Source organism: Tribolium castaneum, chromosome 3 (genome assembly GCF_031307605.1).
Source record: "Tribolium castaneum strain GA2 chromosome 3, icTriCast1.1, whole genome shotgun sequence".
NCBI classification, from domain to species: Eukaryota; Metazoa; Arthropoda; class Insecta; order Coleoptera; family Tenebrionidae; genus Tribolium; species Tribolium castaneum.
In genome coordinates, this window is record NC_087396.1 from 16,316,883 (window position 1) to 16,333,960 (window position 17,078).

Below are 17,078 nucleotides of genomic sequence, written 5' to 3' on the forward strand. Positions count from 1 at the left end.
CATTTGAGCCTTGACAGGTGCGTGATATTATCTATTCTGTGCTAGCTCAACATTCGCCTTTGTAATTCACTCCAGAATTGAGTAGGTACAGAATTTAGAATGCTTTGGATTTATATTAGAAAAGTTATATTAAAAATTTTAAGGCCATTATTGCGCTTTATATCCAAAGTGACTTTTCGGCGAACGCGGTAAACTCGCTCCAACGTATTTTTACTCAAGCTTTATTTTCGTGTACACTCGTTGGCAGACGTAATGCGATATGCATGTTTTATGACAAGAGTTTCGCACCTAGAATGCGTTTTTTGCAATAAAATATCCGGTTTATCTATTTTTTAATTTGATACTTGATGTAAAATAAAAATTCATGCATGGGTATAGCAACTCAAGTATATATGCAACCACAATTTCTAAAATAATTAAAGCAAACTAGACAAAAGTGCAGCTGTTTTTAAAGTATATATTGCAACAGAAAAACAGAGGCTTGACTTTTCGATTATCACTCTTATAGAGTGATTTTTTTAGGACCTACATTAGAAACTTCTTAACTTTTAAAATTTTAAACAGAACTCTAATCGAACATTCTGAATTCGAATACATTATTTTCAAAATGACTAAACTACGAGAAATTGATTCTCCACACATTTTTATTACATTATTAAATTTGTCTTCTCAAATTGAGTAGAATTTACTCAAGTTATTAGTACATACCTGTCGTAGTTTTTTGGTCAATTTTTTTGTTAAAATTTTAATTTGCAGAAGTTTATTTAAAATATCACAACCTTTGAGCTTTTTCCGATGATTTAATACATTTTTTTGCATTTGATCACCGAATATTTAAAGAGCCTTTAAGAATTTCCAAAATCGAAAATTACAAAATTCAAGTCTTGTATAATTTTTTTCAAAATAATAATCAAAAAATGACTTTAACTCAGGTTTTTCAAATATAAGGATCGTAATTTCTTAAAGGAAATCGTAAAATCATCGACATTTATGGAGATTTTTATTAACATGTCCTTTACCTATCTACTACAATTTTTTAAATAATCACAAGAAAAGTTTTTTTTTGTAATTCTCATCGTTAGTCAAATTAGTTTGTATTCATAGCAACAAGTTTCATTGTTGTTTTAAATTGTTCATATTGTCCGTTCTATAAAAAATAATCTGGTACTTTTATTTTCGTACCCATAACGGGTATACGTTTCAACATGTTACCTTTTCCAAATTTAAAGTAAATTGTCGAAACTTTTTTTGAAAAATATTGACAAAATTGTAAAATAGTTATTAATGATTAGGTCTCTCTTTGAAAGCATAAATTATATTAGCTATTATTTTTTCAAAATGCATGAATAATTTATTACAGCTTATTTTGAGAGAAAGTGCAACGTTGGTGTTTCTATAGTTTTGAAACAGCTAATAGTGAATTACGTGAAGTAACTTACCTCCGGTTTTTAGAACGAGTTGTTAGATAAATTTTATCGATTGAATAGTTCCTAAGGTAGAGATGACCTTATTGGTGTTTCTATAGAAATTATGGAACTGATCAAATTTATCTAACAACAATTTGTTCTAGAAACCGGGGGTCAGCCAAAATAGTGGACTTCTATGTAGCATAACTACTTTATACGAGTACGTGTAGTATTTTTAGAAAGTTTACATTAAAAAACTAGTGTCATTCTACTTAAAAAAAACTGTGCAACAGCCATTTTTTGATCATTATTTTCAAAAAATTATTGTAGAATTGCAACTTAACGGTTGACAATTTTGAAAATTTTAGAGAACTCCGCGCATCTTTGGTTATCAAATACAAAAAAGATTTTTCATTTATTGTAAAGAGTTCAAGAGCTGTGATATTTTGAATAAACACTTGCAAATGAAGATTTGAGCAAAAAAATTAGCATTCGTCAAAAACTATGACAGATAAATACTAACAACTACGTATGAACTGCTTCAAAACTATAGAAATTCCAAAGTCGCATTTTACCGAATATTTTTTTTAAATTTATAAAAATGTAAAATAATTATTAATGTTTAGATCTCTCATCGAAACTATAAATTATATTAGCTATTAATTTTTTAACGTGTAAGAATAATTGATAACAAAAAACTTTTAAATAAAATACGACGTTGGCATTTCCAGTGTTGAAACAGCTAAGAAGTATTTTGCTCAGTTTGAAAAAGCGACTTGAAAAATGCAATAAAAATAAGCAATTGTTTAAAATTTCAAAGCTAGTGCCAATTTCTCATCGTTCGAAAGTTTAGCCCTTTCTCAAATAATTTAAGATAATTCAAAATAATTTAAAATAATGATTTAAAAATATACATTTGAAAACTGTGGCTATATTAGAAGATAAAAAGTTTCTAATCTAGACCATGATAGAAGTAAAAGGTGTTTCAAGTTTAGTGTCAGTCTAAATATAAATATTTCTAGTTGCCTAAAAGAAAAAAAATATATCTCAATCGAGAGAGTTTCTAACACAATTCAATTTGATGCTTAAGGGCCGGTTTATAGAAAGCATTATTAAAAATTAATTTGATATTAAACGTTAACAACGCGAATGGACCAGTCACATTTGTTGAATTTGGTCACGTGATCAGTTAATCACGCATTTAATTGCGAATTAAATTAATGACGCTTCTGTAGACCGGTCCTTAATGTTATCCTAAATTTTAATGGTGTGAGCGTGAAATGACCCAATTTAAAGGCTTTTGTTTAGAAAAAAAACTTATGAAAAATAACACATTTTTTAGGGTACTCCAGGATAGTTGGATTACAGAAGTTACAGAATTAGTAGTTCGTTGTTGGTATTTCCATTGCACGAAAATATGAAAATTTAGTACTTTGTATTTGAAATAAATTTTTATTAAAGCCGTCTCATCCATTATTTTTGCTTTTCCTTTCGCCCACACTCGGCGCCACAATCAATAATTCCTTAATTCCTTTGCTGCATCTTTAATTTTTTCAAATCGTCAAATTATCCATCTTATCGATTTGCAAAAAGCGTCCATTATGAATTCAGCGCCGTATTGTGTCTTCTAATAGCTCCCTAGCCGTCGTGCTCGTTTGTATGCCGTTCGTATCCGGCGTCATTTTTTAGTCTTCATCTCGTGAAAATTCCGAGCATAAATAAATGATCGATAACTCTTTAATTAGATTAAAACAGAACGAGATTTTTAATTGGTACATTAATCAAACTCGTCCTTAACAAGGTTATAACCTGCGATTTTAATAAGATAAATGACAAATGCCCGGGAAAAAAATGATGAACGACGGAGGCACGCCCACCCCGTAATGTCCGCCTAGACACTTACATTACAATATTCAAGATGGCGGCGAAAAATGGGAATTTATAGAGAGAAAACAAAGGGCCGTCTGGACTTAATCACGTAGAAAAATGGCGGCCAGTGGCGACATTACGTCACGTGGCCGCTGGAATATGTGTTTTTATGACGAGGCGAAAAAGTGTAAATGAATTTCCTGCGTTTTCGGCTGAAAAGTCTGAAAGCTCCGAGTTTACACTCAAAATTGGTGTTTTTTGCTTCCTCCCAGGATAATCCGCTGTAAAAGCTGAAATATGAAAAACCATCTTAAAGTCATCGACTGAGAGTAACTGAAAATTTAATTAATTGTGTTAGTCTTATTCCATCCGCATTTCTGGTCGGAATTTCCTTAAATGCTCATCGCTTGAATAAATTTCGTCAAACAAAAAAGGAGGTTTTATCTGGAAGAGTCAAGTCAAAAATTTATTGTTGGTTTAATGACTTAAGTGCACGAGAAGTACGCAAAGGGATGCTTGGAATTGTTATTAAATGGGGCGGATTTTAACGCCGGTGTAATTAAAATGCAAACAAAAATTAAAACCAAAATTTACAGTAAAATAAACAGAATCTAAGCAAGCAACTCATTAGCGTCTTTAAGCAGAGCCAAGAGAAAATCTTGGGATATTTAAAATCTAACAAAAAATAAAGATGGACAAGTACATAAGGAGTAACTCGTAGAAAAATGTTTAGAACTTTTGACACAGAAGTTACGGCCTTTTTGTTTTTGCTGCATTTTGAGCTTGTTATCTCGTTCCAACAAAAGTAGCTGTTGGTAACACCAATCATTTTTGCGCCGCCAATTCTATTCATATCAGACTTCAAAGCTATCAAGTTGCACCAAAATAATCAACGTTGGTTTTGAAAGCCGCAAAACACAAAAAGCACTCGTGTGTCTAAAAATAATACTTAAATTTCCGTTTCAAATGATGTTTGAATAATTGTATTTCAAAGTTTATTAAAATGAAATTAACGACTTGTGTCAATAGAGGTTTGATTCCACGACGCTTCAGTCCAATCTGGTCACGTAACACTTAACACAAACAATTATTTTTATGTTGACAAACACGCAACTGTTTCTAAAGCTGCTCTATTGGACATAAAGAGCAAATAACGCAGTGCACAAACCCGATTATTACCTGCAATTCGAACGATATCGTAAAACAATAATTGCCGTTGTAATTATCGGTGATTTTCATTCCGAGCTAGTTTGTCTTTAAATGAAGTACTCAATTTCCCGGCAAGTAGATTGTTTTTCGCTATATAAAGCTTTGGGACTTTTATTGCGGCATTTTGTAAGCGTGTATATGATGGTTTTTGTAACTGTTTAAACATCCAAGTTCTTTGCTGCAGCTTTTGATGTCACTGCTGTAAACTGCTTTCATTTACTTCCTTTACGACGGGAACTATTGTTTTATCTGTTTGCGAGCTCGCGGGTCAGTTTCAAACTTCACTTTCCGAGAAATACGGAAAGTAATTATTTGCATACACCTAGAGCCTTAGAGTATCAGATGACATTTCTCGCAGTCATTTCACGTAACCCGATACCGCTCCTAGTTACACAAGATTGTTTTCAAAAACTAGTGTTATGCAAGGATATGTTTCACTAATTTGGTGTTATAACGAATTAATGACTTACCTTGGGCTTCCGCCGCGTTGAAAAAGTGCAGGAAGAAAATAAACAAGAACAGTGGCCATTTTTCTATTCCCATGACGATTGTTGTCCCAACTAGCCTTTATTTAACGTGAAACAGCAGCAGTATAGGATTTCATCTCGTAGAAACGTGATCTTGTTCATGTCTGCACCGTTGTTCCCATCTGTTTCATTTCCATGCCACCGGCTTTATTTTATTGTTTTTATTACATTTTCGTCTATCGTCGACGATTGATAAATTTACAAGCGCGTTCGAAGTGTACGCGGTACAATATTTTAGACGGAAGTAAAAGCAGTGTAGCGTACAAACTGACACTAATACAGAAAACGCGCTCGATTCAGTCCATATAACCATCTAATGTTTTTGCTACATGGATATAAATTCATCGATTTCACGTGCCATTAATTCCAACTGGCCTGGTGACAGTAATATAAAAGTAAATGTAGTGCAATGTAAGCTGCTGGACGGAGTGGATTACGCCCAATGTTGACACCCACGAAGGGTATTTGATGGGATTCCGAATGTGGCAAGGTGGGATGAAAGATGTGTGGTTCCGAGAGACATTTGTTAAGGAGCAAACAATTTGGTTATTAATGAAGGAAATTCAAAGGGTCTAATTGGGTAGATTTAGCCGGAGTTAAATTATCGAGGGGAGCAAAAAATAACCTGTTATTGGACAAAAGAGGCAATTACGCCATCAACAATGTGTGTCAAAAATGGTGGATGCGCCGGGCAAATTTTTCAATATTTTTGTAATACAAACCTAGACGTACATGGTGAGTATTTTTTTAATAATGTAAAAAGTACATTGTAAAGTAAATCAAAATTATTTCTAATGACATTAAACTAGAATTTTGATTAAGTTGCCTTTTAGTTGGGAAAGGTCAATTTTCGCGAAATAAAATTTTCTTACAGTTGAATGGAAGCTACACAACGATAACCTTTTTGAGGGGACTTTCAGTAGGGATCTCAATAGGAATAATTAAAAAATAAATTTTTGTTTGTTGAATTAGTAACTGCTCCAATCTCTATTTCGTTAAAATTTTTTGATCATGTAGGATTAAGTGTTTTCCTGTTTATTTATTTATTTGAAAAGTACGGAGAAAAAACGACCTCAGTACACTTGTTAAATAAAGTGAGGTGGAGTTGCAATATAGTAGTTTTTGAGAGTACTATCATATAACTGAAGCGGGATATAGCAAATACGACTCTAGTACAAAGCATAATGGGTTACAAGATACAGTATACTAAAGAAAAAGTTATATGTTTACGCTAGAAAACTTTGAATTTGATTGTTTGTGATTTTAGTTGAGATGTACTGAGGTCGTTTTTCTGCAGCACTCTTCATTTATTTATTTATTTTTTATTGCCAGTTGCATTTTTGTCTGTTTTCTTTTATATGTAGTGGATTTGTATTCTTATCAAATAATTTTTCTAGTCTAGCGCGTAGTTCATTATGCATATTTACAGTTGCTTCCTCCTTTTTATTTAGATAATAAAATATTTTTGTAATAATTTTACTATAATTATTAATTTTGAGATGACATTTACGTCCTTAAAAATAATGACCCAAAAAAATTATTGGTTATATAGGGCAGGGAGTAATTAAAATTAATATTTTTTATGTGTTTGTGTCATGTCAACTTCAAGTAAGACGTATAATTATTACAGCTTGATGAAGATTTAATAAAAATCGAAACGTTCCTAAAAATATAAATTTTAATTACTCTCTGCGTTAAATAACCAATAATCTTTTCGCGTTATAACTATTAATTCGAATTGTATTTTCTCAAGAAAAAATTTATCATTAGATGAAAAATCTCTAACCATTCTACAATGGCGTAATTAGTAGTTAACTGAAGAATATTTTAGTATGTATATACCTTACTTTTCTTATAAAATGCTTAAATCAGAAATTAAATTAAATTAACTTGAGAAAAGTGTTATTTCAAGTTTTTTAAATGACACACAACTGACAAACAATTTCTTAAAATCATAAACAAATATTCTCTGTTTCAAAATTATTTTTTTAAACAAAATTGATAAAATTGTAAAATAATTATTAATGAAGATATCTCTCATTGAAAGTATAAATTACATTAGCTATTTTTTTTGAAGTGCATGAATAAGTTATAATAAATAACTAATAGTATTTTGAGAGAAAATGCGTTTTTATAGTTTTGAAATAGCTAATACTAATAGCTAATAGAAGCATTTTATTATTAATACAAAATTAAGGATTTACTTTTACACACCCTTTTACTTTTCAGTAAAATAATTGGCGCGCCAATTTATATTATAATGTTCAATTTGTTTTTATTCTAATACTTTAATAATGTTATTATAGTACAGTAATTAGAGTAATAAAATGCTATTAAAACGTTTAATAATGTTACGCCATAACCATATAATAATTAAAATTGCTATATAAGTTTTTATGGTTTAATTACGGTTTTGGTGAATGCTCCGAAGTGATATAATATTATTTTTTTATAGTCGCTCATATTAAAGTATAAAATTTCATATAAAAGTAGCATTTTTGTAAAATGATGTTTTAAAATTTGTTGATCATGTGCACTATAAGGATTTTTAAGACACGTTAATTAACGAATTATTAAAAAAATTTGCATAGTATTCCACAAGTTTTACAACATTTATTTTAACTGATTAGAAAAATATCTGTAGTAACACCATTATCACTAATGACTAATTTCATGTGAAACTATCAGAAAGATTACTAAAATGCGAATGGAAATTTGGTGAATGGTGAATAAACTATTCGTCATATAATTTATTTGCTTTTCGTTTTGGGCTTGGAAGTAAGAAAATTGGTTGCGAAGAACAAGAGATACAAGTTTCCTTCCCGTGTCAATAAAATCGTTGCACGTAATAATAATCCTTACGTCGTTATTATACATCAACAGTCAAAGTGCTTAATCACCGTTTATTTCATATAAACAAGACGACGTAGTTAGTGTGTAGTTTAGTCAGTGGTAGCAATTAGAATACTGACTTCATGATCAAAAGCACCACATGCTTTGTTGAACTACTAATTTAAATTAATTCGGCTGTCAAAAAAATTTGCTCGCGTTTTTCGCCGGTATTTTTTCCGCTGATAAAAGAGTAAACCCAATCTCTGGTGGGCAATTAATTGTTTTGTGATGCTTTAGTTATCAGACAGGTGTGAATTTTCCGAGTTTTCACTCCGACGAAATTTTGAGAAGTGTGTCAAACAGTTTTGATCGAAAACTGCGTCTCATTAATTTTGCAATTTGTGCAGTAATGAAATGCATCGCCGCGTCCTGGAATTATTAAAATGTGTTCGGATTGTTGGTTTGGGTTTAATTTAGCCCGAATGGCAGGCTCGTCGGGAATATATGTTCATATCAAAGGCTTGGTAAGAATTCTTCGCACGTTCTTACATCCCACGAGAGGAATATTTCTGAAAAGTGTTGGGGGACTGGCCGATGAGGATCTGGCGTCAGAATTTAAATACGACGTTTTATTCCTACCACAGATGCGGCACTAATTTCACAAAATGTTCAAACAATTCTTTGAGGTTTTATCTCGGTGCTTTTCTCGTATTTCGATCGCTTCACCTGTCCTGGCTTTTGCCCGCATGTCCAACACAATCTCATCTTGCCGCCACTATTATCTTAATTATATCTTTTGGTGGTGTTCGTGGTTTTATATCGGTGTACATGGGGCTCTTAACGGCCGAAAGGTCGCGCTTCGAACCGATACAACCATAACCGCCCATTTATTAACATCCAACTACGTGTAAGCCTTATTTATGAAAGCTATCTCGGAAATTCAAATTGAACAAAAGATACACAATTAATTTCCATTAACAGATGCTTGAATTATCACTCTTACAATTGCATATTATGTTTTAATATAGAAATTGTTTTGAAATAAAAACTCCAAGAATATGGCTTCAACTGGTGCAAAGTCCAACAAATCCTTAGTAAAAATTCTAAAACAAAAAAGCTTATCAAGCATTATTTTATTTTTTATGTACGAGTATCTTTTAGTTGTGTTTTCGTTTTTTAATCTTTTCTGAGCTGTGTGGAAGAACTGATAAAATATAGATACGATTTCTACCTCTCCTGAATATAACTTATATAGAATTTACACAGCTAGTACAAGATACATAATCCACTTTATGACTATTAATGAGTCTTTGTAGTAATAATCCTGTAATACTGATGTGTATTTTGAGATTATAAACGACGAAATAACTGATTATAGTTCAGCTCCTAACAGATAAATGTGTTACGGCCAAAAGAGTTTATTTAGTATTTAGAGGAACTAATTGATGTTTCTTCCTTAACTATCTTTACTTTTAAAAAGCAAATAATTTAGAGTTCAATAATAGTCTGCTATCTCGACTTATTCAGAGGTAATAGTATGTCAATATTAAAGTAAACTAAGCTTTTCTTTTCAGTCAATTTGGGCTTGAGATTGACTCAAATATTTAAGTTTCTGTAGAAAGTTTCATTTAAAAATTACATAACTACGAGTATACGGTAAAAACACAATATAATATGAATAAGTAATAAAAAGATAAAAAAAATGTTTGTTTAGAAAAAAGTTTTTATTTGAAATAATGTTATTCTATCAGAGGAGAATATTTTTGCTGACAAATTAGCATTTTAAAATTTATAAAAGCTTTGGAAACGTTGGTTAATTTAAGAAAGTAATTCTGTAATGCGTATTGTTATGACCGTTCCTGAAGCTTTTATAATTTTTAAAATCCTAATTTGTTAGCAAAAATATTACCCTCTGAGAGAAACATTCATTTTTAATTTTTAGTGCATCTTTTAAATAAAAGCTTTTTTTAATAAACATTTTTTTATTTTTTTATTTATTGCTTTTTAGTCTTTACTTGCTCTAAACGTCTTTTTCTATGAGATTTAGTTTCACCGTATTATTGTAAAACCATTATTTTGCTGATTTGTGCAAACTTGTTGCAAAACAGCTGCTAGCATTAAAAGAACATCCTAACCTCTGTTCTATGTCTATACTCTATCGTCTATGATAAATAAATTTGAAAAAGTGGCGACATTTGTTTGTAACGAAACGTAATAAAAATGATTAGGTATTAATATATTTCCCAATGACAAACATACCGTTAATGTTGGTATAAGTTACGGTAACGAAAACTTATTTGTAAACGTAACCTAAAACTTCAAACCCCTTTAGGGGGTATTTAAACAAATAGGATTGCATTGTAACGCAGATTAAGTAAGTATGCAAAATTTCAATTTATTGGTACAGCGGGAACCCTTTCAAATTTGGCTCCAAAAATATGAAACAGACAGACAGACAACAAAGCAGGTTAAATAAAAGCTTTTAAAAATTGTGTTTCTACTGGGTTAAAATTTTGCAACAATATCCTGTCAGCACTGTTTATTTGAATAATACAAACAAAGTCTTGTTGAACCGAGAACTGTTGACATAGTCTAAAAAACTTTTTTAAACTAGATACTCTAAACCACTGTTGACTATTCCCCTTAAAGTTTTATAAATTTTAAACTGATTTGTACTCCAGAATAGTAAACACTAAACAAAGCTTTCGCCCAACTTCTTTTCCTTTACAAGCAATTTCTCTCAGTGATGTACCGAAAAGTCTGCTGAAATTTCATTCGCGTTTCCAGTTCCAAAAGCTGCACCATCAAGTGCACACTAAACCCAGGAACACAAAACAACCTCTCTCATCATCACCGTCGTGCAACTAAACCGACGCGATGAAGTTCGAGAAGCGTCACTTCTAAGCACAACAACTTTCAAGCCGAAACGAGCTGTTAGTTCAAATTGCCGTAATATTTATCGTACCGAAAGCATGTTGCCAAGGTCGTAAATAAAGACGTCGCAATATAAATTTTTCGCCAATAAAGTTAAATAGATTGGCGTAAGTCCCGTTTTACTGGGAACCAGATGGGACTTGGAAACTATGATTACACGAAAGCGTTCGCTTTAGTTAGTTTTGCACCCATTAACATAATGCCGCACTCCAGTCGTACTTACCGGAGTGGTGTTACTGTTGTTAGCTTGGAAATTATAACACTCGAATAACATTCGGTGGAGAGTATTTAAAAGTTGCCACTTTGAGGCCTATCGCACTCTCTTTGATCAAACATGAAACAACAGTGGAAAAGTGGCCCCAACTTCACTTTAATTGCCTCTCTAGGAAGATAATCTAAGTTTTTAACTACTTTGTTGTACTGTGCGTATAGATGATAGGTTTATTTAAATGGTAATAAACTTGCAAAGTAGCGCTTAATTTAATTAAGTTTGAACATACTGTGTTTAGGAGAATTATTTCTGATGTTCAAATAAGCTCCAGTGATTCAAATTAATGATTTTTTGATGTAGGGGTAATTAAATCGACCCTACTAATGAATTATTGTGTGTCGAAAAGGTTTAAAAAGGGATTTATAATTTGATAAAGTTGGGCCCTTATCTATATTAATAACGTGGTAGGTGTGTGGTGGTTATGACAGGTAGGTACTTGTTGCATCAGAGCTTCTACAAAGTTTACAATATAGTTGACATATCATTAATCGATTTGGTTAAGTTTTGTCAAAGTTGGATAATGATGGTCAGTAGATCTTGCATTTTTTACAGACGAGTGCTTTCCTGCAGTTCGAAGCTAAATTTAGAATTAATTATTTACTGGAATCTGCAAACTTGTAATATTTTTTAGTTGCGCAAAACCTGCTGATTATTTTACAGCTTCCGGAAGCAACATTGTCAGAACTAATGAGCTTTAAATGCGGAATTGTAAGATTTTCGCAAATAACACAACTCCGAGACCGGATTTGCATTCAGCTATTGCAAACAACTTGTTTGAACTTCATCTTTCGATTAAATTTAATTATCAAGCGGCTTGAATTTGCTGCATTATCCTATTAAATTTATTTCTGTAATTGTAAGTTGCAACAGGAAATTTATTAATTATATTAATTAACGCTTCAACAATGCTCACTGTCGGCATTTGCATTTATAATTCATTTCAAGTATAAATCTGCATTACCATTGATTTATATTCTAATGCAACCAAATCTATAATTTACGACCATTGATGGCTTTAATTGAGATTAATTTTTTCAGTGGCTCGATTTAACTTTGAAATAAAGCAAATAGAGTTTTTGCGTTTTTCCTCGTAACAAAATTCCATGATTTAATCGCGGGTTAAATTGTATTAAGAAATTGACTTGGCCACTTTTAACCCCAAAAGGTTAATTAAAACATAATTACAAGTCGAGCTTAAATTTCAGCGACAAGTTTTTAATGACACGAAAGTTAATTTTCGTGGAATAAAAATATAACGGAATTTTTTGAATGGTAATGATTATCGATTTTCTCACAATAAGCGGGTGATATTATCATAAATTTCCCTCTTAATATGTACTGAAGTATTTTCTTTGTCCATAAATTTTAATTTACAGATGGGTTACGGAATAAGTAATTCCATTCTTCTGCCATAACTTTGTATCCGCGAAAATGCCGAAGAAGCATAAATCCGAACACTTTTTTATTGGTGGCGTAAAAAATGCGATCTTGAATATGTCCATAAAGATAGAGAGCGGAATTAGAGTCAAGATAAACACGGCTTTGTTTTCGCATTACAGTTGGAGAGATTTTTGTTGCTGCTTGTACGAATTAAACGGAATTATACATTATCGCGAAAATTTGTTATTCTCTCTGTGCTTCTCTTCAATCCGATATAATGTGAAACGATACTAAACTGGCCGAGTTATTGATCACAAGATATCTGAATTTTATCCGATTATAAGCTCAAGCTTTATCGGAATCACGTTAAAAGTTTGATTAATTTTACGCATATCACTAATTAACCACATTCTCAACATTAAGCAGATTCCAAAAAGGTCTGTTTTACATTTAATAAAACATTTTTGCACCCACAAACCTCGACAAACACAAATATTTACTTTCACGCCAGCGGCAAAAGATTAAGTTATTTTTTTAAATATCTGTTGTGTTCCGAGAAACAATTTTTTAATCATCTTGATATCTGAATACCTGGTGGAGAATACCTTCTGGCTAACAAAACTTTGTCAATATCCCTATTAAAACTGGAGCCAGCTACTACTGAGTTCAATGACGATTAATGAAGATGTTTGTGATTAAGAGAAGTACTAATCTATGTGAAAGGTCAAGCCGAGAAATTGCAGTTCAATAACCCACCTCTCAGACTATTCAAATCGATGGTTCTGTTTGTGACAAATTCGGTAACTTTTATTTGAATCAATAGCCCTCTTTGAACTCAATGCTTTACGAAAAAAGTAATCCAGACTGGAGTGACTTTTGAGTACATTTCTCTAGAAGACAAATTTCTATTTGTTCCCAATCAGAAAAAATCGAAATTACTGAATTCAGTTAACATCGACAATCGTCACGTGACTGGAATTAAGCAATCTGGTGATTTTTGTAACGTCTGAAAAAAATAAATGGCATTTTTGTGGACCCGGAATATGAAATCGAAGAGAAAATCTGGTGATTTATCGTGTTTGTCCGAATTTATCAAAAGCCGTTTCAGCTTTTCTCGGGTAATTATCTTTTTGAAATTTAGCGAAAGAAGAATACATTTCAAGTATTCTCATTTCCAAGCTGCCAATCCTTTTCATGGAAATTGATAGCCGGCATCTAATGGAACATTCCCGATTGGACGTATGGTTTATTTGTCGTGTGGAATTTTAGTGAAAACAATTTTTATTTGAGTTTAGAAATGCCTTTTGAATGAGTGTTTTGGCGGAATTTCTGCTAAATACTGCGATATTATAATTTACACGTATATTGCCGGACATATTAAACACACAATAAATTATTAGTTTCAAATCTGATTCGTTTTGTATTTAACAATGCTCCATTTAAATTTGCCTGTGCTACATGTTTTTGCTTTTGTTTCACACAATAACAACTTGCAGCGGCGGCGAATTCAGCTCACAATAATTCAGAGGTACAAACAGAGGAAATTATACGACGCAAGTTTCATTCACCATCGGACAATTATTTTTCCTAGTCAGAAAGCTAAAAAAATTATTTCATTCAACTAGATTTAACCATTACGTATTGGTGTCAATTTTGCACATAAATCCAATGACATCGCACCAAATTGTAGTGTATCGTTGTGTTTGTGGTGTATTTAAAACACTAAAGTAATACGTGAATTATTTATACAACACTTTCTGGATTGGGCTCTATCCATATGTGGTGATGAAACATTACAATAATTGCGCACTCAAATTATATAATAATTTTTGTAAGTGATGCGTGTTTTACGACCATAACAAACAGGAATAAATTTCTTGTATCTTTTATTAATCATCACGAGAATAAATAATTGTCCAACAAATCCTCTTAAAACTAATTAAACTAAGAGCAAACTTTAAATTTAAACTTGTGTATTAATTAGAGCAAATAAAATTGAACAATTAAGTGTTTTGATTAAGTTTCTGCAAGATATTTACAAAACTTATCAAATCAAAGCGAAACAAACAAAAGTAAATAAAAACCATTTCTGAAATTAAAACAGTAAGTCTCTGCATAAATTAGCAATTGAAAGTTATTTTTTCTTCTAGTCAATTAGGAAAAGAAAAGAGAAGCTTATTTTGAGCTCCAGCTTCGGAAAACTTTCCAGAATACGTAATACATTTTTTCTCGTCTAAATTTTCCAATTTCCAATAATGCACTGAATTAAAATTTAAAATTTTCATTATTGTTATTTGCCAAAAAAAGCGCCAGTGTGTTCGGTACATTTCCGGTTGCCGAAATAATAACTTGGAACAAAAAAGACCATGAATAAAATATCATTCGCTTCCGATGATCGCAAAAACTCTAAGTTTTTGGAACAAAATCGCTTTCATTACGCACAGTTTAATAATTTGGGAGCGCAAAAATCCAAAATGGCCGCCATTTAGCAAAAAAATTGTCTCTTGTAAAGTAATAAAGATAAAAGAGACGACGTTCATTACGTTTATTTTTTAACTGCCGGGATCAAGCCGCAGAAATAGTCGCAAATTGTGAATATTGAAAGCCCTTGAATTACGTAAAGCTCAGAGTTGAATTGCTTGAGCCGGAAGCGAGGAGGTTTCCGATCTCGGCCAACCAATCAAGAAAAAATTAATTGAAACCTTTGAGTAGTTGTCGGGTTTTTTTAAAACTCTGGGTTCAGAGCTGACATTGCACCACTTTACTTTTATGAAAGCTCGTCCACATTTTTTTCACTTGACACAGAAAATTCGCAAAGCTCCGCTCACTGGAATAAATTTCGTATCGTCACGCAAAACACTCCGAGCTTTTTCTACATGAACGATACGGTGGTCCACGAGGTACTGGAACGGCCCAGCCTCAACGCTTAAAGCGCCCCAGCGATGCGCGGTGAAAGCCAGAACTAGACGAGCTTTTGCCTCCGGAGCTTTGTCTCCTAGTGCAAATCTAAGGACGCGTTTCGGAAATGTTGCATTGGAGTGCACTAATTTTCCGGTGACTCAGGCTCCACGCAATTTTTAAACCAACACAAATAATGTTTACTTAAGAAAAGTAAAATGTAAAGTAAAAGGAAACTTTATTTAACCGAAAAAACTATTTGTTTGAATAAATGTTAACAAAATATTTGATTAGTTTTCGCTTTTATTGACTTTGCGACAACACTTGTTCGAAGTTTCAAGACTGGAAAAATGTTTGTGATTTATCGTGTGTCCCTGTTACGCTTCCGGCTGAAATTTCAGGGGTGATGTATTTATTACATTTAAGAATTGTTCTAGTGGTATTAGAGAATTTAGTTGTGTTGGAATAAAAAATTTCACATCGGTTTTGTTGCAACTTGGAACCTTGCCCGGAATATTCCGGTTTGCTGAACGAGATTATTTATCAGTCTGGAAAACTGATTCCTTTAAATTTGTTTTTCTGTCATCCGAATATTCAAATGCTGAAAAGGCCTTTCTAGGTAAGAGGCTTAGTCTAAGAACAAAAAATTGCAAAAAAATAATTTTGAAATTAAAGTCCAGTCTAAAAAATTAAGAGAAATTTTCACTGAACGTTCAATATGTAAAGCAAGTTATGGCTCTGTTAGCGTTATTTTATTATTTTTATAAATGGAAATGTTTGAATTAAAATTTTGATGGTATTTCAAGAGTACTAAAATATTCAAAACACATTACACACATAAAAATGTTTAAATTATCCCGGCGCATCCACCATTTTTGCATTTTACAAATATTCTTTTACCTTTAGAGATCCGGTTTAATATTAATAACCGACGTAATATTAGTGTCTTAAGTCAAATTACGAGCAATAGGCACGCAGTGAAATGGAAAATAACGGAAGCTTCCAAGAGTTTCAATTAAATCTAACTAGATACAGTTGAAACGCTTCTTGGCAAGATGCGAGAAATTGTCAAATCGTTGTTAATTTTTTTATTACTATTTTATGCGGTAGAGCAGATAGTGAGGTAATTAGGTTGCTAGTGAAGTTAATTTGATCAATTTATCGCTTCACTATCTCCTACGATTTGATTGGCTGAGATCGGGCTTTGAAATTTGATATTGCCGTCATCTGCGCGTAACGTCGAGATGGGTTTATAATAGATTTGGTTAAGCTTTGTTTAAAAGCGGACATGCAATCTTATGTGGTGTCCGAATAAATTTCGCCTTACTATTAAACCGTGATTTTTTAATTATTTTTTGATTTTAAAATTTTGTAATTTTAAAAATTTAGGCTAATTATTTTATGGCCTACATTAAAAACTTTTTAACTTTTGATAAAGCTACAGCTTTAAGATTTTGCATGCAATCTGATTTCAACTAAATTATTTTCAAAATGGCTGAATGTCCGGAACTACGAGCAATTGGCGCCAACTTTGAAATTTTAAATAATAATCCTATTTTTGTTACATTTTTGAATTTGTTTCTTAAAACTGAGTAAAATATAACCTAATTGTTAAAACTTATTTGTCATAGTTTTTGACGTACGTCATTTTTTTATACAAATTTTTATTTGCAGAGGTTTATTTAAAATATTACGTACATAAGCAAATGATTTTTTTTTTGCATTTGATGCCAAAAGTTCAAGTGGTCTTCT

The 17,078-nt window shown here is 31.9% G+C and overlaps 1 protein-coding gene across 5 annotated transcripts in view; it reads right to left on the reverse strand.

Moving 5' to 3' along the window:
• LOC659026 (zwei Ig domain protein zig-8) overlaps window positions 1-15,345 on the reverse strand; it is a 64,448-nt gene extending 49,103 nt beyond the window's left edge. For 2 of the 5 annotated variants that reach the window (XM_015981840.2, XM_008197380.3), the window contains exons 1-2: window positions 15,131-15,345; window positions 4,955-5,386 (exon numbers count right to left, since the gene is read on the reverse strand). In XM_015981840.2, coding sequence (XP_015837326.1) covers window positions 4,955-5,027 — 73 coding nt within the window. In that variant the 5' untranslated portion in view covers window positions 5,028-5,386; window positions 15,131-15,345. Of the gene's footprint in view, window positions 1-4,954; window positions 5,387-14,971; window positions 14,995-15,045 lie in introns of those variants that run through there. The other 3 variants (XM_015981838.2, XM_015981839.2, XM_064355787.1) reach the window with 3 other exon arrangements.
• Between the last annotated feature and the right edge of the window lie 1,733 nt (window positions 15,346-17,078).